We start from the raw sequence: 20931 nt of genomic DNA on the forward strand, positions 1-20931 counted from the left end.
ATGGAAGGGTGGATTGCACTTACAGTTGCAAAACGAATTTTCCAAAATACATGTGTTCATATGTTAATGCCTGCATTTGCAAGCCGTTATATTCAAGTAGGATCAAATGTTGATAATGAATGTTTTCTTTGCCAGCGTTTAGATACGTGCCATGTAATTGCAAAAATAACTAGTTAGACTGTCGGAAGGCAGTGTACTCCTGAGAGCTGAACAAAATGTTCAAGGGAATTAACCCAAAGATGGTAATTAAACCATGGAATCATCAGCTGGAGAATGGGGCTGATACCTTCTTCTGCCTCTGATACCTTAGAAGCACCCACTGTGGTTACCAGAACCCAAGACCAAAGGGTGTTTAGTGGGGAGGAAGAGGCTGATCTAGATGAACCCAGGGAAGGTATGAGCTGGCTACTATCCCACACCTAGCCCACCACCCCCAACTTTTATCTAGTTCTCCCTCTCCTACATCCCCAGTTTAAACGCAAATAGCCAATTTAAGAGCAAGACCAGGGAGGTATCTGCTTGTATGGTGGGCTTTGAAGAGTTCAAAATACCCACCCTTCCTGACTTTCTACAACTCCTTTGGGTTGTTCTAGACATGTATGCATTTTCATTAGGTTAAGGTATTGTTCTCTGTAGAGAGTAAGTCATAAGCTAACTCTGCGGTTCTCATATGGGAGGCAGGGAGGGAGGAGGGAACAGGTAGTGATGTCCGTCCCCCCCCCCCCCCTTAGGGGATATTTGACAATGTGCTGAGGCATTTTGGGTTTCACACCTTCCGGGTGGTGCCACTGGTATCGAATATCACAGTAGACTCCAGGGCTGCTTATCACAACAAAGAATTATCCAGCACAAAATATCAATAGGCCTGCCGAGGCTGAGAAACCTTGAACTGACTTATTTGTGAAGATTCGTTGCATTTTTTTGAAATTTTTTCAATGTCTTACTATTTGTTTTTCAGAGAGAGAGAGAGACAGAGCGCGAGCCCGGGTGGGGTTGGGGGGTGGGGTGGGGCCGAGGGAGAGAGAGACACAGAGTCTGAAGCAGCCTCCAGGCTCTGAGCTGTCAACACAGAGCCCGATGCGGGGCTCAAACTCACAAGCTGTGAGATCATGACTTGAGCCAAAGCCGGATGCTTAAGCGATTGAGCCACCCAGGCGTCCCAGTGAAGATTCATTTCTTAGCCCATTACCAGCTCATACATAGGGCAGATTCTTGCAGAAATGGGAGTTGGGGGAGTATATTTGGATAGGACACTTGGGAAAGAAAGAAAGAAGAGTGAGGTGATGGCAGTGCCAGTGATGGACTGGGGGAAAGACAGGCCGGTAACCAGCTGTGAGGAGGGATGAGAACATGGCCTGACGATGAATAGGAAATAAGATACCGCAGAATTGACGGAGCATCTCAAGAAAATGGCACACGGGGATGAGGCAGAGAGAGAAGTCACAGATAACCCTGAAGACCCCAGCTTGGGTGACTGGAAGAAGAGCAGTGCATTAGGAGAAACAGGGACAAGAGAAGCAGATCCACAGGCGGCAGGTGGGAGTAGAGAAATAATACCCTGAGCGTGTGAATATGCAGGCCTCCGGGTGAGGCTATTCTGTGAGCACTCAGAAGCGTGGATCTGGAGGTCAGGAACGTGTCTGAGGCTAGAGACATCTACTTGGAGGGCAACCACGTGGACATGGTGAGCCAAGACCCCTGCTTGACACACAGCAGGAGCTCCATAAGTGTGTGTTGAATGAAAAAAAAAATAGATCATTTGGAGTAAGAAGAAAAGAGGGCCCAGGACAAAATCTTTGGACACATCTTCATCGAGGGAGTGGAGCAAGAGGAAAGTGAGAAGGAACAGTAAAGTTTAGTGCTCTTAAAACAGAAGTGAGTTTCAAGAGAAAGGATTTGGCCCACAATATCAAATGCTGCTCTGCGGTCAAGTTGAATGATGTCTGTGAATAGAGCTGGGTTTGACAGTGAGCAGGTCACCGTCAAACTTGAGAGAGCAGGTTCGGTGGAATGCTGGGAGCAGCAGCTGGGTCCTCATCCCATCATTAGTGACGATGGGAAAGAAGGAGTTAGTCGGTTAAGCGTCTGACCCTTGATCTCGGCTCAGGTTGTGACCTCATTGTTTGTGAGTTCGAGCCCCACATCGGGCTCTGCGCTGATGCCATGGAGCCTGCTTGGGATTCTGTCTCTCCTTCTCTCTGCCCCTCCCCGGCTTGTGCTCTCTCTCTCTCTCTCAAAAGAAATCAACTTTAAGAAATCTTAAAAAAAAGAGTTAGAACGATGTTTTAAGGAGGTGGCATGGATCAAAGGGGAGGTGGGATCTTTTAGCAGATTTTTCACATGACAGGAAGAAGACAGCATTGAGAGACTAAATGCACAAACTTGAAGAGCTAATAGCCATTATGTATCTCCTGAGTACATCAATTGTATTTTTGAGCTTCCTGTAAAACAAAGTGGAGGTCATGCGCGATTGGAGTTCAGTATATCATGTGGGACTCGGGAGCCCCAACAGGTAAAGTTCAGTTCAATTTAAGGAAGAGCTCCATAGCTTTCAGAGCCACCATGCAAGGGAAGGGTACTTGTAAGTAGTGAGCTCCCTTGTCACTAGAGGTATTCAGGGAGCGGTAATATGACCTCACAGCAGGCGGTTCCTGTACTGAATCAGAAATTAGACTAGATCATTGGTCTCCAAACTTTGAACGTCTCATATCCGTAATATTTTCAGGGGGGAAAAGGGTGAGTGGAGTATAGATCGATGTAGAGTTACCAACTTTTAAATTTTGCTATGTTAAGTGCATTAGTTTTCTACTTACTACTGTAACAAATGACCACAAATTTAGCAGCTTAAGATAGCACAGGTGAATTATCTTCCACTTCTGTAGGTCAGCAGTCTGGAAGGGGTCTCACCAGAGAACGTAGTGGGCCTGCATTCCTGTCTGGAGGCTCTCGGAGAGAATCCATTTTCTTGCCTTTCCCAGCTTCTAGACTCTGCCCACATTCCTTAGCTCACAGTCCCTTCCAGCTTCAAAGCTAGCAGTGGCTGGTCAGGTCTTTCTCATACAACATCGCTCTGGTACTCTTTTTTTTTTTTTTTGCCTCGTTCCTCCACGTTTAAGGACCCTTGTGCTTCCCTGAGCCACCCCGATAATCCAGGATAATCTTGCTATTTTAAGGTCAGCTGATTAGCAAGCTTAATTCCATCTGCAGCCTTAATTCCCCTTCAGCATGTAACCTAATTCAAAGATTTGGAGGATTAAGACATAGACATCTTTTGGGAGGACATTATTTGGTCTACCACACAGACAAAATATGCGTGTACGTATGCATGTACACAGCCACACAAACACACACCATTCCTCATTAACATCATCACCATTTCAGAAGAGAAAGGACTACATACAGGAATGGAAATAAAAATGATATAAAGAAAAGGACTGTCATTCCTAAAACAAAACAGTTGTCAACCTTACTTTAATACACACACACACACACACACACACACACATGCATATTTCACCAGGCTGAAAACTCACCATGGACCAACACTACAGCTTTAGAAAGCACCGGACTATATAATCTCATAAGATCCCTCACAGTTCTAAGTTTCTTTGATCCCCTAGAATTCACTGAACTATGGTATTACCTGGAGAACCTTCTTGTGATGTGTCTCCATCGGTCCCTTCACAGCTATATTTTTCTTCTTCCTGCTTGCTTCAAATGTGATCATTAAGTCAGCAAGAGACTTCAGTTTCCTTTTTTCCCCCTGATTCAAAAGGCTATGAAAAGTGTTCTGTAAATGATATGCAATATTGCTATTCTGATCTTTGGGGTAATCAAGTTGTTTGACATTTTTGTAATGATGCCTTTTGGAATATGGGTGGTGTAATTAGCTGCTACATTGTACATTAACAATACCTGTCCCGACCCTATAGACTTGGGGACTATAAATAAAAGCATGACAGCTGGCTCCAGCCTTGCTTGTCATTCACCATTGAAGAGAACACAGCCGGAAGCTACACTAGAGTCCCCAGGAATCCAAGATGTAGTCAGAAATGGCATCTTAAACAAGAATTTGGTGTTTTGTTAGCAGGAAGAGATGGAGACAGGCACCGTTAGGAAGGAGATGACCAAGGTATTTCCTACTGGGAGGGCACAGAGGTCCCAAGAAGAGACAGCATTTTACCAGCACTTGGTGCGTTATATGGGGAGGGAAAGATTCAGCAGAAATAGCACATTCTCAAGCCAAAATAGCAGAGTTGCATTCTTAAAGTATTACTCCGCAGGAATTAAAATAGGAAAGAGCACTGAAGAAATGTATAGGGGAAGGGTAAGAGAAGAAAAGCTACGCTCACCTGGTTACTCAGTGTGACACCGAGGGTAGTGGTTTCTGTGGGGAGAGTAACCTGATGGGGTTAACAGGGCAAAGTATGCTTGGAAGAACTGGAAAGAGGAAGGAAACAGAGAAAGAACTGTTTGGTTCCCACGTTATACGTTAGGCACCGTAAACATTTTCCATGTACCATTTCGTTTATTCCTCACCTTATTCCCAAAGCAACATTTAATAACTGAGACATTATATTTTACTCATGTCATTTATTATTGTCTTTCCCCCTCGCTAGTATGTAAATTCCAAGTGGACGGGATCTTTTTATTCTCTCCTGTATCTCCCAGGACCTACAACAGTGCCTGGCACATAATAGGTGCTCAGTAAATATTTGTTGCATGAATAAGTAGCTAGCATTAATTGAGTATCTATTATGTGCCCAGCACTGTAATAGATGGCTTCCCATGACTGAACTCATTTTAACTTTCACAACCAATACTGAGACAGGCACTATTATTATCCCAATTTTACAGATGAAGAAACTGGGTTGGAGGCAGAGATATTGAGTAATACCGAGTGACTTATCCAGTAAGTGATTGCTTGATTATTTCAACCTAGACAGTCTAACTCCAGAACCTGACTATGTAATCACTGTCTCATACTTAGGCTCATAGAGATAAGTGACTTGCACAAAGTCATGCAGTTTAAGACTGGCAGGGCTGTGGTTGAAACCAAGGTCTGACTGTTCCAGAAACTATTGCCCTTTCTTCTGTACTTCCCTGCTTCAGAAGATTGCCAAGATAGTGATTTCTTCCATTATCATTTTACCAAGGGCTCACCTTCTGATACAAGCAAGTGGGTGTGGTTCATTAAGGATTCAGATAATGGTAACAGCATTCATCCAAAAGAATCACGGGTCCCAACAGATCACCAATCTGCCACCTGATCTTAGTGTTGGTATTTGGGGCCGGAGGCAGATGAGGCATGGGAAACCCTGGTGGAGCCATCTATGCTGAGAGCCAGGCATTGAGGGGAAGTTACTTTCATGCCAGGCAAATCCCGACCCATGCCGTCCTACCTAGCTCCAGAGGTAGGGATGGCAGTTTCTTCCTGTCTTTGTGTCGCAGTTTCTTTATGAGAGGGAGGCATCGGTGGGCTCGGTTGAATCAGGAGAGCTTTACTTTATCCCTTCACATATTGGACTTTTCCACATAACACTTCATTTGGAGAAATGATTCCACGTGAAAAACCGTGCTCTAAAAAAATCACTTCACAAAACAGTCTCTGGTTCCTTCTAGCTCAAACCTTCCCGGAATCTAAAAACACGGACACTGTCCTTTGGGTCAGCACAGCATTCCATTCAGCCTTCCTTTCTTTCTACAGCTAGGAATGGGCCCAGGGACATGCTGTGAGAGGCCATTCACAGGTCCCCTGGGCCCCAGCTTCTCTCAGAGACCGTTAGCCCTGTCCTCACGTGGCAGTTGTCTTCCCCATTGGGACTTCCTTTTTTTTTCTTACTAAGTTTTTAATTTTCATTCCGGTATAGTTGACGTGCAGTGTTGCATCAGTTTCAGGCATACAAGATGGTGATTCGACAGTTCTGTACGTGACTCGGTGCTCATCACGATACGTGTACTCTCGAATCCCTCCATTGGGCCTTCTACTTACATTACTTGTATATGTTGAGATAGAGCAAAAGTAACTCTGCCCAGTAGTATTTGCAGGACAGCTGTGCCTCTGTTGTTTATATGAAGGGAATAGAACATTTACTGACTTTCTCTTAACATTCTTCTTGTTGATGTCTGCCACCGTGTGTCTCTTGGACCACAGTAGCCTAGTGTTGCCTGAGGGTTACTGCTGATCTGTGATACTCCTAAGTCCTTTGTCTGAGCCACAATTCCACTCCCTCACACCTGCTTACTCACACATTTGTATAAGGCTTTCCTTTGTCTCGTTGTGCTTATCATATACATAGGCTGAAAGACATCACTGGGCACTCCTTCTTGCAGTCTGGTTTTCACATATTCAATATGATTCCCTTTTTATAAAGTTCTAAAACAAGCACAAATCACATTGTATTGCTTCGGGGTGTGTGTCTGCACATTTTAAAGCACCAAGGTGATGATAAACACAAAATTCGGGACAGTAGTTATGGAGGGAGGGCCAGGGGATGTCAAAACAGGGAGATGGAATAGAGGGGGAGACAGGTAAAAATAAGTTATCAGTAATGTCATAGTTCTTGGGTTGGGTGACAGTTTCATGAGTGTTCAGTGTGGGTGTTCATAAATAAATAAATGTCATGAGTAAAATATGACAGGTCCATATATGAACTAGTAATGTTTAATTCTATACCCCGGAGGTTCAAAAACAATGATTAGAAGAGGAATACGAGATTTGTTTTTTATTAGCCAGAATCTCACTTCCATAATATACTTTTATTTTGTTTCCTTCCAATGTGAAGGGCTTTTTTAAAACTCTAAGTGGATCATAACTATAAGTTTGCCTCTCTTCAAGTTAATTTCCCCCTCAATTATTATCCATAACTTAGATTGGGGTGCTCCTTGTTGGAAATATATTGCGTTTCCCCATGAAACTACTTTGGTCTACAGCTCACGGATCCTCTTCTTATCTTGGGCCTTGCATGCTAGTTGCATGGATCCAAGAATTACCAACTGCCGCCCGAATGAGGGTCAGTGAAGGGCCATGAGTGCTTGTTGCCAGATAAAATACGTGATTGCTAAATTTGAATTTCAGGTAAACAACAAATAGTTCTTTAGTATTTTTATGAATTTGAGGCATACAGAATCCTCTGTTTCACTTGCTAAATCTGGAAATCCTATCCCATTGGGCCAATAACCACTCTTTAATGTCATTATTGGATTGGGGTCCTAGGGAGTATGAGTTTTGGAGTCAGACTGATTCCAGTTCAAATCCTGGCTCCTCCACTCAAGACAGAACATTTTTGCCTCAGATTTTTTATCTGTTAAATAGAAATAATAGCAATATGCCATCAGGTTGTTGGGAATATTAAATAATACTTGTATTGTACTTAGCATACTGCCTGGTACATACAAAGCTCTCAGTGGCTATTATCATTATTGTCAGTTTTATATAGAAGATCATGTGCACCAGCCAAGATCTGACCTCCATTTACAGGATCAGTTTGGGAATCGACCTTCCTTAGCGTCTTCCTTGGTGATGACCGAGGCAAAGTAGCATCTAGCCTCTTCCTCTTTGTTTCTGAATACTTCTTTTGGCCCCATGTCATGAAGTGCCTCAGATGCACTTCTGCAATTGGCTCTCTATTTTTACTATAAAGACCTTTTTTATGTATGTGTTTGGGCGTCACTTAGAATTCCTCAAGTTGCAGGCTATTGTCTTCCCTGCCGGAGATGCTTAGGTGACTGGTAATCACCTTTGAGATGCTATCCTTAAGCCAATGACTTATGAGTTTGGCTAACAAAGGGGAACAGCTTTGATCAACAATCAGTTTAAATAGAATGCAGGGAAAGCAAGATCCCGCAGATACTGAGAACTCTCTGTTTCTCACAACAGGGTGAAGAAAGAAATTAATTGGCTTTCCACTTGCCTTCCTCCTACTCCAACACCTTCCTTCTTTCTGGTGCCCCGTGCCTTCACTGTTTCTCTCTTCAGGGAGGACTCCAGACCCTTTACGTTCTCTTCTCCGACCCACCCTTCCCTCTCAAAACTTACCTATCTGTTTACACACCCTCCCCAGTGTCTAAGCGGACGAAGGACACATTAATTCATCTTAACATGCTAACAGCTTAAAAAGATTCTATTTAATCCCCTTCCCAAGCCACAGAGTTTTTTTTCAACACCTGAAAAAGTAAGCCTGACAGTGGCTTCCTAGCAGATAAGGGAGGCCGTGCAGGATTCCTTAAATCACACGGCATTATCAGCTGCCTGTTCTGTCTGCTTCGCATGAATGGAAGGGAGCGGTAGAGCAGATAATCTAAAGATCATTTCCACTTGGTTGGGGAATGCACCACACGGTGTTGTTGTAGCTGATTTGCTTTGCTAATTATGGTCTACTTAAGCTAATATTGAATTTGGTTCACATTTTTTAAGCTCATCTGGGCCAGAAGAGGGAAGAGGTGCCGGTGTGGCCTACTTTGAAACGAAAAGACATAAAAGTTCTATGTGTGAGCTGATAGATCTAGAAGGTAAATGCAAAAGGAGCAAGATAGAACTTTGCCAACTACACCTCCCTCACGTGACTCCTTGGGCACCGAAAGGCCAGTCCTTCCATTGGCCTGCCTAGAATCTGGAATCTTCATCAGTGGCCTACATTAAGGGTCTTCATGATAACGTAACTATGGCTGAAGCATTACGTAACCTAAGAGGAGCAACACGTTTCCTAGCAGACACGTTAGCAACCTGCCTGACGCAATCATCGGTCCATACTGTCCTCTACTGGAGAAAGTACCAAAGGGGTGGGACACCAGACTGATACTGGCATGGGTACACTAAGAGACCACTGGGAAGCTGTGGTGTGAGTACGAGAACACCAAGTGCCTTGTGGATGAGCTGGGAAGGTTGCTGAAAGAGGGCAAGGCGACCTTCACCTCTCTCCTTCCCAGTTTCTTAGTTTCTTGCTCACGGTAGACATAGACAATATGCAACTCTATCAAATAAATTCTTCCTTTCCTTACTCTTCCGCTGCTGGGCAACTGGGCAAGGGCTTCTGGAGATTTCAGAGACCTTGGTTTTCCCTTGAGGCATGTCATTTAGAGCCAAGACTAACTATACACTGTCTTTCCAACCCTACAAGCTGCAGCAAGGGACTGTGGGGCTATTGAAACGTCTTCTTCTTTTTCTCATTGCAGTCTGCTCCCAGTTCTCAAGAGGGGTGTACGCCATCTTTGGATTCTATGACCAGATGTCAATGAACACTCTGACCTCCTTCTGTGGGGCCCTGCACACATCCTTTGTGACGCCCAGCTTCCCCACTGATGCAGATGTGCAGTTTGTCATCCAGATGCGCCCAGCCTTGAAGGGCGCTATTCTGAGTCTGCTGGGTCACTACAAGTGGGAGAAGTTTGTGTACCTCTACGACACAGAAAGAGGTAAGAAGAGGCATCTGCTCTCCTCTTTGAATATTCATGGAACAGTGGTATTCGGCCTTCTTCAACTCCTGTTGGTTCCCTTCTCTTTTAATAAATAAAATTGAATACTCTTTTAAAACTGTATTTAAATTCAAAATGAATTTAAATGAAGGGGCACCTGGGTGGCGCAGTCGGTTGAGCATCCAGCTCTTGATCTCAGCTCAACTTGATCTCGGGGTCGTGAGTTCAAGCCCTGTGTTTAAAAAAAAAAAAAAAAAGAATTTCAATTAAGACCAAAACATTGATGCGCTGGTAATTTTAGAATCTAGTTTTTCAAACTACATATGTCCTCCCACCCCCGGCCCTGAAAAGGGGTTTGGGACTCTCCTGGATGAGTCACTGTTGTGGAAAAAGAACCCTCTCCCCCCAAAATAATATATGTGGTCTAAAATTCACAAAGTAAAAGCAGCTTTGTCTAAAATAGAAAGAGGCATAAGCTGGAAAGTCTTGGAAAATTAATCCTATCACAGAGTGTGATTATCCCCATTTCATAGATCAGAAACTGAAGCCCGAAGAAATGCGCTTTTTCACTCCACCATTTCACCACAGAGGTGGGGCTGGTGTCAAGGTCTCCTGCTTCTCGGGCTTGTTCTACCAGACCACATCAAGTCTTCAGCTTATAGGGCCTCAACAATTATCTTCTGGAAATACTGAATGGAGAGTAGCTAAACTGGGCTTTGCGAACGGATGTTTTTTTCAAATAGTGAGGTAACACCCTGAGGACACATTCTATTGAGACAGTCTCAGAAATTAAGGGTCTGATCTTCAGTGGTATACAGTTAGGTGTATTCGTTAATTATCGAAAGCACACACGTTATAATTCAGCTAAGTAGACTCCTCTAAAGCCCAGTTATCTTTGAGGGGCTCCTCAGGAAAACCAAGGGATCCTATTACTGGAAGACTCAAAAAAAAAAAAAAAACGTGTGTTTGCCCGTAACTCTGGTTATAGGCTGGGCATGGTTCTTTCTGACTCAGAGAAGGCAGAAGCAAATGGAAGGCCTGTCTGCCCAAGTAGTACCCAGAGAGGTTTTTCTAGGTAACTTAACCTGAAGGACCATTTTGTTTTTGGAAACCCAAAGAACTCTTCACTTCACTCCCATTTTGCTGCATCATCAAACGCTGTAAGGAAATACTAAAGCCTGTATTTGCCCCATGGTACTTACTTCTAAAATATTATCAAATTTCATGAACCTAAAGCAGGAGACCAAGTTCAAGCTCTGCCATTAACTAACTCCCTGATGTTGACCAATGCACTGAAGCTCTCTCGGCCTTGTCTCCTCCCCTAAGGCACCCCATTTCTTAATGTAACATTCTGTAATTTTGTTGAGATATTATACCAGACACAGGATACTTTGTTTCTGGCCACTAACCCTAACTTCAGTTAATTAGTCAAGCAATTCTGCAAGTTGTTATCAACGCCCAATGGTGTGTTCCAGTCTCATGATAGATGATTATATAATAGAGTTCCAATGGGAGTGGACAGAAAAGGACATTCATGAAACAATCTGTGAACAACGTGGGACACTATCAAATTGAATACTACACTACAGACTCTGATTGCTATAAGAATTGTGAAAATGAAGCACTCCGGGAAAGTAGCGTTTTCAGAGAAGGATGGCTAGAGGATTTAGGCTTTAAAGGATGTGTAAGTTGTGGATTGCAAGAGAAGAGGGAGATTTATTGCAAAGCAGAAGATAGAGTTCATGTATTTTCTCCTCATCTCCCATGACCCTTCTTTGCCCATTAGCTGTCTGTTGGAGGAAAGGAAACAAAAGTCCATCGAGGTCTGTTCCTTATCCCTGCACCTCTTCGCAAATCACCTCACTAAGTTGTTTGGACAATACTAAGGTCTTAGAGCCAAAAGAAACCTTTCCTGCTCCTGTGTGTTGATATTTGTTTTCTCTATAGCCATTAGGCTGGTGAGACTAATCTAGTCTGCTTAAGAAATACTTTCTGTAGGGGCGCCTGGGTGGCGCAATCAGTTGAGTGTCCAACTCTTTATTTTGGCTCAGGTCACGATCCCAGGGTCATTGGATCAAGCCCCACATCAGGCTCTGTGCTGAACGTGGAGCTTGCTTAAGATTCTCTCTCACTCTCCCTCTGCCCCTCTCCCCCCACCTCTAAAATTAAAAAAAGGAAAGACTTTCTATTAACTTTTACACTCATTTCTTCCTTGGAAAGCCTTCTTAAAACACTGAACCATGACCCCATTCAGGTACTTTCAATAACTTTTATTGACCACATTGGGAAGAAACAAAGTAGTCTATTCTTTAAGACTCAACGTAATTATGCCTCATCCAACTAACAAACCTATTGTTCCTATGTTACCTAATGAGAACCTTCCAATGGAGGCAGCTCCCATTATCCAGTGTTTCCCAAATGTGCCAGAACTATGCTTGGTCTCAGCAACTTCACTTCCACTGCTACCTAGAATTCTCTCCTTCATCTTGATGATGAAAATCCTGCCTATGCTTCCATTTTTCAGAGCCCACCTCAAATTCCACCTCTCCAAGATAGCCTTTTCTGGCTACTCCAGCTCATAGCCATTCATTCATTCATTCATTCAATTGGTGCCAGGGTTACAATCGTGAATAAGATAGACATGATTTCTGCACATATCCTAATGGATAGGACCTAATTTTAAAAAGATTCTCAGTGATACAGGGCACCTGAGTGACTCAGTTAAGCATCCGAGTCTTGATTTCACAGCCCCACATCAGACTCCGCACTGAGTGTGGGGCCTACTTGGGATTCTCCCTCTCCCCTTCTCTCTGCTCCTCCCCCGCTCATGTGCTCTCTTTCTCTTTCTCTCTCAAAATAAATAAATAAAACTTAAAAATTAAAGAAAAAAGATTTTCAGTGATAGCCTTGTTGAAAAGGGACATTTAAGCTGAGAACTAAAGGATTAGAAGGAGACAGCCTTGTGAAGAATAGAGGGAATGAGTTTCAAGCAGTGGGAATAGCAAGTGCAAAGGCCCCGTGGCAGGGAAGAGTTGGGCATGTTTGAAGAACTGAAAGAAGACAAGTGAGGCTAAAGAGTAGTGAGGAGGTCGAGAGTGGCCTGAGATGAGACCATAGAGGTAGACAGGAAGCAGATCATAGCCATGGAGAATGGACAGGAGCCATGGGAAGGAGTATGAATTTTATTTTACCTTCATTGGGAAGTCTTTGGAGGATTCTGAACAGGGGAGTCATGTGATCTAAGTTTCTGTGGGGAGTAGAATGTGGTGCAAGTGTGAAAGAAGGGAAACCAGTTAAAAGGCCATTGTGGTTATTTAGGTGAGAAATGATGGCAGCTTAGGCTAGGCTGCAGATGGAGAAAAGTGGATGGAGTTGAAATACATTTTGGACACAGAATCAACAGAACTTGGAGACAGACTGACTGTGGGATGTGAGGGAGAGGAAGGGTTCATGGATGACTACTAGGCTTTTAGCTTGAGAGACTGGGTAAAATGGTAATGCTGTGTACTGAGGTGACTGGGCAGGAGGAGAGCTGATTTTGAGGAGCGGAGATCCTGCCCACCTCTGAACCCCCACAGAACCCTTTTGTCCAGGCCATTCACTTGGCACTTAACATAAGTGCTCTCCGTTGTCGTTTCACTGGGTCTGCTATATACCTTCCCAAGCCCCTCTCTCCAGAGTGAGAAAAAACAATTGGTTAGCCCCTAGATTTATACTTTGTGCCGACACTGGTACATAGCACTGGCCTGGAGACATATTTAGCGTTTTCCCAAACGCCATTATTGATTCATCAGGAGTAAGCCCATGTCCGTTTTTCATTGTTGGACTGAAAGAGAGAGAGAGGGAGAAAGAAGGGAAGGAAGCAAGCAAGCAAGGCTGGAAGGAATGGAGGGAGGAAGGGTGGCTGGAAAGGAAAGGAAAGGAAGAAAGAAGATGGGAAGGGAAGAAAGGAGAGGGGAGAGAGAATCCAGTTTACAAATCAGACTATGAGGTACAGTTCTTTAAAATATTCAATAAAGTATCTACTGTATATTTTCTTATTTTCTACAATAATCATCTATTGCTTTAGTAATAAAAATTATGGGGAGGGGTCACAACTGTGAAATCGAATTGTAGAATATTTTAAATCACCTAAGAGGGAAATGGAGGACAGAAAAACAGAAGGGAGCACCTATAATTACATTCAAATAAGCTAAATATACAAATGATGTGACTCTACTGTATAAGGGCAGGGATAAGCGAAAAGCTGAGAAATGGGTTAAACAGCGAGGTCATTTAAAAGATTTGTAGCACAGGGGCACCTGTGGCTCAGGTGGTTCGGCGTCCGACTCTTGATTTCGGCCCAGGTCATCATCTCACACTCCATGGGATCGAGCCCAACATTGGGCTCTGCGCTGACAGCGTGGAGCCTGCTCGGGATTCTCTGTCTGCTCTCTCTCTGCCCCTCCCCTGCTTGTTCGTTCGTTCTCTCTCTCTCTTTCTCTGAAATTATGAAACAATGAATGGATTTCAAGGCTTTGTCGGCTACACGTGGATTTCTGTCTGCAGAGAAACATCTGGTTTCCATGTTGTTTCATTAATACAAAGTTGAAAACTGTGCTCTTGGTGCTGTATGCACAGCAAACCAGTTCTTGGAAAAAGTATGAGGTTGACTACGTGAGATATCTGCCCCTCTGTACCCTCTCCTCTTTAGTGACATCCTTTTATTTACCCAGGGCTCCCCACTATGACACTTAACCTACACCTGCCGTCCCTGGTGGGAGCAAAGCCTTGACATCTCTGTCCCAACCTGCCTCTACTCCTCCACCAAAACTTCCCTGCCCTACATTCCATTTCCACTGATTAATAGTCTTTCTCTGCAAGTGACAACAGTTCAGCTGACCAATTTACTCATGCTAATTTATCCATGGCTATTAATGACTTGATGTGTTATTACATCCAGGGAGGAAATTTCTATTCGGGTAAGGGACTTCTGTGAATAGAACCCTAGTCCAAAGGGTGGCTTTCTGATTCTCGGATCCCAGGCACCGACTGCAAGTCCGGTTTGGGAGGTCCCTTGTCCACACACGTTCTCATACAGAAAGTTCTAAAGCCATGTCAGGGAGGTGGCCACCTCTTCCCGTTTTCTACGAGACCTATCTTTTGGGTACAAGTGACCTAGTTCTCCGTGGTGCTAACATTTCCCCCAGAACGGCAACATACTTGAGAACTGCAGCCAGACTCTCTCGTGCACTCGACAACTCTCCTTGCTTTCAATGGGCACAGCCCACAGAGATCAAAGATTCTGGCCCAGGCTGCGGCTCTCAGCTTAGATAATGAGATAATAGTTCTAAGTGCCCTTTGAGGCAACTAGTCCCTACCTTCTTGCCGGTGTTCAATAAACTCCTGCTGTTTCCCATTCTCAACCTGAAACTCCCTACTCAGTTCCCAAGTAACTCTCTGGAAGTCAACAGCCTTCTAAAAGACCTTTCTATCTGCTCTAGAAAGTTGTGGCAGTAACATGGGCGGCGGCAACAGGTAGTCCATCAGTCAATAAGCAATTATTGGGCATCTTCTAGTGCTAGCTTGTGCCACGCCACTGGCAGTGTTTGAGAGAGGCAGAATTAGGCCCTGCCTTTGAAGAGTTGACAGTCCTGTCGCTGAAACAGTGATTTATCTCAGGGGCCTGGGAAAAATTAATTTTTAACCCAACTGTTCCCTCATCCAATAATGACATTTGCATTCATTAGAGCCGACCCACTGTGAAAAGATTAAAAGTGTTGCCAGAGAGCGAGGAAAATGGGAAAATGTTGGAAGAGCCCGAGGGCTGAAGAGGTAAAGAGACTCCCCCGAGACAAGGAGAAAGGGATTTTCCTCAGAGAAATATTTTCAGATTGACTGGATTCAATTCCACACACCCTCCTGCACATTATTGTTTACCACCTACTTCCGCAACCTGGCTTCGTCCCTCTCATCCAGTTCTACCTTCCCAAATAAAGCATAGAATCTCTTTCTCTTTCCCCTGTCTCTGTCTCTTGCTCTCCCTCCCTCTCTCCTTCCCTCTCCCTATTTACACACACACACACACACACACACACACACACCAGACACGCATGCACACACACACACGCATACACATCCAATACCAATCAGTGGCACAAATCAATAAATTTCTATTATTAGCATCATTCTATCATACGATAAAATGATAAAGCAAATTATAAATAAGATAAATAAATTATAAATAAGATGAGACAGTTTGATAAGAACGGCTGCCATTTCTTATAAGCACTCACTATGCACTAGGCCCTGAGTTTATGGATTATCACAGTGAATCCACATGGTGTCCCTGCCTCTTTACAACTGAGGAAACCAAGGCATAAAAAGGCTAACTGATGGCTCCTAGGGTCACAGTGCTGAAGTAGTGAAACCAGGATGTCAACCCAGGTCAGCCACATTCATAGTCTATGCGTGCTGTCCTCTGGACTAACACTTGTAACATTTGAAAACTTGTACTACCTGTTCCCATAGTCTTTCCTCCTGCCATTCTTCAAAGGACCTCCCTATCCTAGGTGTCTTCCTGTGGATGTACTCCAGGGGTCGATTTCGTTCTTAAAGCCTGGTGTCCACAAATGAACACAAGAAATCGTGGTCCCAGAGTTCCAGGGATCTGGGTGGGCAGCGGATCAAAAATGCAGACTGAGGGGCAAATGAGTAGCCAAAGTAGTAAATACAGCCAGACTGGGGCGGGGGGGGGGGGGGGGGGGGGGGGGGGGGGGGGGGTGCCTGTGGTGGGGACCAGGCTCTGAGGTGAGGTGACCTCAGAGATTCCTCTCTGAGGCAGAAACAGTTCCCAGAGCATAGGAAGATCTGACCCTGTAGGCCGTCATCACTAAGGTGCCATTTTTGGTTGGAGAAGAAGAAAGCAAGGAAAGACAGATGTTAGGTCCTACCATGGCTACTTGGCAGGAACTTTTAAAAAAAAGTAGCAGGTACCTTGATTAAAGAGGAAGAAGGGGAAGGGGAAGGGGAAGGGGAAGGGGAAGGGGAAGGGGAAGTGGAGGGAGAAGGAGAAGGAGAGGAGGAGGAGGAGGAGGAGGAGGAGGAGGAGGAGGAGAAGGAGGAGGAGAGACCATCATGGATTGTTTTTTTCTCCTCCACTTTAAGAACTGATTAAAAAATGCGCGAAGGTAACAGATGGCTCCAATTCTGGTCATGTCCATTTGCCTTCTGGGAAAAGCAAAGCCAGGAGAGTTTTTATTGAAATTCAAGCTACTTTTTACATCTGAATAAATTAGGAAGGCCCAGAGAGTACATTATCCTGTGAGAGACAGATACTAAATTCCCCTGTTTGAGCAGCAATAATCAGGGTTGACAATACCTGAGACATTCGGTAGCTTCTGCAGCCTGCCTAATCTATTGTGATGAGTCCTCAACTATGAGAGCATCTTGAGAGCCTGCACAATAATAATAGTGAATGACTCTTTGGACTGGATTGTGAATAAAAGACCGTACATATGTCTGTAATGAGAATTTCATTGAAAATGAAAATACTGAAGCTGTCATATTTTTTAATACTTCGATTTGCACATCCTTGACTGCTTTGGGGCATAAAAAGAGAAAGTGCAGAGCAATTTGTTGTCAGCTCTTGAAATAAATTATCATTTAAACACTTCCTCTCCACAAAGGTTATTAGCTTAGTAGCTTGTTCCTGGGGTTGGACCATCAGTAGGGGAAAAAAAAAAATCACAAGACATTAAACTACCCTTTCAAAAGCTGAATATTAGTTACTGTGGAAATTGTTCTCTCAGTAGCTTAACATATTTTGCCGTAGCTCTCCAATGCTGCAGATTAGACTGCAGCAACTATTAATAAATACTGTCATATTTTACAGCTGTCATGCAAAGCTGAAAAAAGGCTTCGCTGTGATTAGATCCTGTTTACTGTAATATTTCCAGCTCAGACTCAGAAAGGCAGTTTTCCTATAAAGGTATTTTCCATAAGTAGAATATTTCTCCATCAGACAACATGACTAATTTTAATGTATCATTAACTCCTTGGTGGCAGTGAATTTGAGGTTGAATTGACTTCACAGGCAGAGATACGTCCCTCTCCAGAGACACATTAAGCCCAAGTGTCAAATTTTCTCTCTTGGGTTGTCCTTCATATTCGGAGATGGTGTTACCGTCAGGAGATGTGCCTCGAGTCGTCACCCTTCCCCCCAGAAGGACAAATCTGCACCCGTTTGTCCACCTTCTTTCGCCCTGTCCCTCTTGTGACCGATTGCATTGTTTGCAAGACAGCTGGTCAGGATTTAGGGCAGGAATGACACTTCGGTGGACTCGCTAGAAATTCTGCTTCCTGAGCTGAAATGCCATCATAAGAGCAAAAGAAATAAATCTCTAGCCCCCCTACCACGCGTTAGCTGTTTGGAATGGTATTCACATCTCTGAAAAAAAGGTGACAGCTGACGGGCTTACTTTTGCCCTGACCTTCCATTGCTTTTCATCGACCTCCTTGAAGAATTAACCCTCACCAAGCTGAATACCTAGTTGTCAATGAATGGCTGGTCCTGACATTATTAAGCCTTAGCTGATGTGTTCAGTAAATTCAGAGTTGAGCCCAAGAGGTCCTTGAGGAAGGCTCTTCTAAGTGTTCCTCAGGGGAAGAGACAGACTGTGGTGTGGACCTACAACCGTGGCTGTAAGATTTGCCCCCTGGAGCCCCTTTAGAAAAGAATTAAAGCCAGGGCAGGAGCGCTAAGGAAGTTAAACAAAAGAAGGCACGTGATATGTTTAGCACCAAGCTGGACACGGTAATGTGCGCAATAAATTTTACCTCTTATTATTTTGTTATCATTATAGAACAGTGGTCCTCCATGGGGAGGGAAGGTGATTTTGCCCCCCACAGGGACACGTGGCAATGTCTGGAGACATTTCCGGTAGCGGGTAGAGGCCAGGAATGCTGCTGAACGTCCCACGGCACACAGGACAGTACCCACCCCCAAAAGAATTATCTGGAACAAAATATCAACAGTGCCAAGGTAGCAGCAGGGTCAAAGGACAAATGGTTGCAGGAACTCCTCAAAGGGCTGGCAATGAACCAACCTAGCATTTGAGTGTCTCTTACTGTGCCTAGATTGGTGTTAAGAGCTATGTTCAATAGAAGGTAGAGCCTTTGGCTTTGAAGAGCTTATATTATGGTCAGAGAGACAGGATAAGATTAATGCACATGAAATAAAGAGAAGTACAAAACAACATAAGGCAAGAGCTAGATTGTGTAGTGCAGATTTGAAGGACCGTGAGAATCCACATAAGACAGAGTTCGCAATAGACAAGCTGGACCCATCCGGGAAGGCTCCTTGGAAGAAGTTCTACGTTTTTCTGAGCCCACCTCCCAGCGGCCTCCCCTAGCAATGACGTTGCCTTGATTGCTAAGGCCAAGTTGGTATCTAGAACCAAAGCAACATGGCACACCCGTCAACGGCTCCCAAACTTCAGAGCTCAGGGCAAGAAACACAATTAAAAGAAAAACCCAAAAAAGGAACAATGTTCCTTTTACTAAATGGAAAGCAATTACAGAGCTATTGAAAATAGGCGGTAAACAAAAGGAGGGAGGAAAATACTGGCAAAATTCCATCTTCCGAACTAATCCTGTAGCAAAAGTGCAATTTGCAACAAAATCAACAGTGCTCTCTCTCCCTCTCTCTTGCAGTCAAACACATCGTTTGGCATCAGCACCGCTACACATGATGCTTTGGCAGAAAAGTGTACGGAAGCAAGGGAGACGGGATATGCGTGGGAGGTAAAGGCGGAGCACAGCTCTCTTTGCCCCGCCCTCCTCTCACCCCCACCCCTTCCCCAGTCCCTGTGGATCACCTTCACTCGCCGGGCGGGGGAAAGTCGGGGCACAAACGGAGACTACATCTCTCCCCATCTTCCTGGATCCTTTCCAGTCAATAAGTTGCCAGTGTCGGCTGCTGTCCTGCTTTGTCGACTCCACAAACGATCTGATTAATTCTCTGGTGCTAACTGCCTCAGCGGGCTTTCTCGGCAGTAGAACAGAGGCTAATTAAGATCATGTCAGGCGAGGAGGCTGACAGGTTATGTTCCTGGGCCACACTGAACTTTTCGAGGCCGCTTCAGCCACACTGCAGGCAGGCACTGCTTGGCCAAACACCCACTCCGTAGCAGGCTTCTCGTTTATTTCCACCGATCCCTGCGTCGGTGGGTCTCCGTTTTGTCAAGGATTTACGACTTTCTCCTTGGGGTAGTGAGCTGCCACTGTGTTCACTTTGAATTCCATTGCTTCAGCTTCCTTTCATCTGAATTTTTAATATGCTTGTAAACAAAGAGAACCATTAATAGTGGGGCCGTTTTCCCTCCTAAATCACGTGTGTGAGAGCATGTGCAAGAGTGTGTTTGCATCTTACCTGCATAGAGCCCATAGAGGTGAGTTTAGGACAAGTAAAGGAAGCCCTACTTCTCACAGCAGGTAGAAAATGGAGGAAACATATGGAACTCATTACACCAAGTGGTGGATTAGACTGAAAATAAAAATAGCTTCTCCCTCCCCCCAATAAAAGCTTAGATGAATTCATGGATGGCAGACCGATAGCTATTAAGGGAAAGAGATGTTTGGAGATTTCTCTAAACTGAAGTCACCACAAATTGTGCGGTGGACTTAAGGGGCCATATTTGCCTTCTCGTAGGCAAATGGTCACACAGAGTGCCGCCATTCCATGCCCTGGGTTTTTAAAGATAATCTCAAGAGTCCGCTATGCATCTAGGAGGTGGAGAAGAATGTTGAGAAATAGAGAAACGTTCACCAGGAACATTTTCTTTTTCTTTCTTTTTTTTTTTTAATGTTTAGTTTTGAGACAGACAGGGCACGAGTGGGGGGAGGGGCAGAGAGAGAGGGAGACAGAATCTGAAGCAGGCTCCAGGCTCCCAACTGTCAGCACAGAGCCCAACGCGGGGCTCGAACTCACGAACCGTGAGGTCATGACCTGAGCCGAAGTTGGATGCTCAACCAACTGAGCCACCCTGGTGCCCCCAGGAACATTCTTTGTACTCTCAGATAATCAGAGCCTCTAACCACACATCAAGAACAAAACCCCGTCCAACTCTGCCGCTAAGTAGCACGCGGGATCCTGGGCAAGTCACAGAGCCTTTCTGGTCCTCAGATCCCACATCTGCAAGACGAGGGGGTGGACTCAATCATTCTTCAACTAACAATTCCTGAGTGGAGGAGTTATATGTCAAAAAGGGCATTACTAGGGTTATAGAATTGAATGGAACAGAGTGCCTACCTGTAAGCAGCTCACCGTTTAGAAGGGGAGTAAACACGTGCAAATAAGTAAGTAGAATCTGCAAGTGATTCTCTCAGGTTCTAAAATGCTGTGGGCTATTATAGCACATCCTTTTCCTTCTCTTCTTTCCCCGTAATGAATCCAGAACTCCTTTTCAAATGACCACTCTTGGGGTGGGTTATGGAGACCCAAACATTCACCAACATCGGCTTTGGAAATGAGCTAGA

The 20931-nt window shown here is 44.5% G+C and overlaps 1 protein-coding gene across 1 annotated transcript in view; it reads left to right on the plus strand.

The window, feature by feature from the left end:
• LOC125931384 (glutamate receptor 3-like) overlaps window positions 1-20931 on the plus strand; it is a 111072-nt gene that overhangs the window by 77154 nt on the left and 12987 nt on the right. The window contains exon 4 of the mRNA XM_049643286.1: window positions 9175-9414. Coding sequence (XP_049499243.1) covers window positions 9175-9414 — 240 coding nt within the window. The remainder of the gene's footprint in view (window positions 1-9174; window positions 9415-20931) is intronic.

Source organism: Panthera uncia, chromosome X (assembly GCF_023721935.1).
Source record: "Panthera uncia isolate 11264 chromosome X, Puncia_PCG_1.0, whole genome shotgun sequence".
NCBI classification, from domain to species: domain Eukaryota; kingdom Metazoa; phylum Chordata; class Mammalia; order Carnivora; family Felidae; genus Panthera; species Panthera uncia.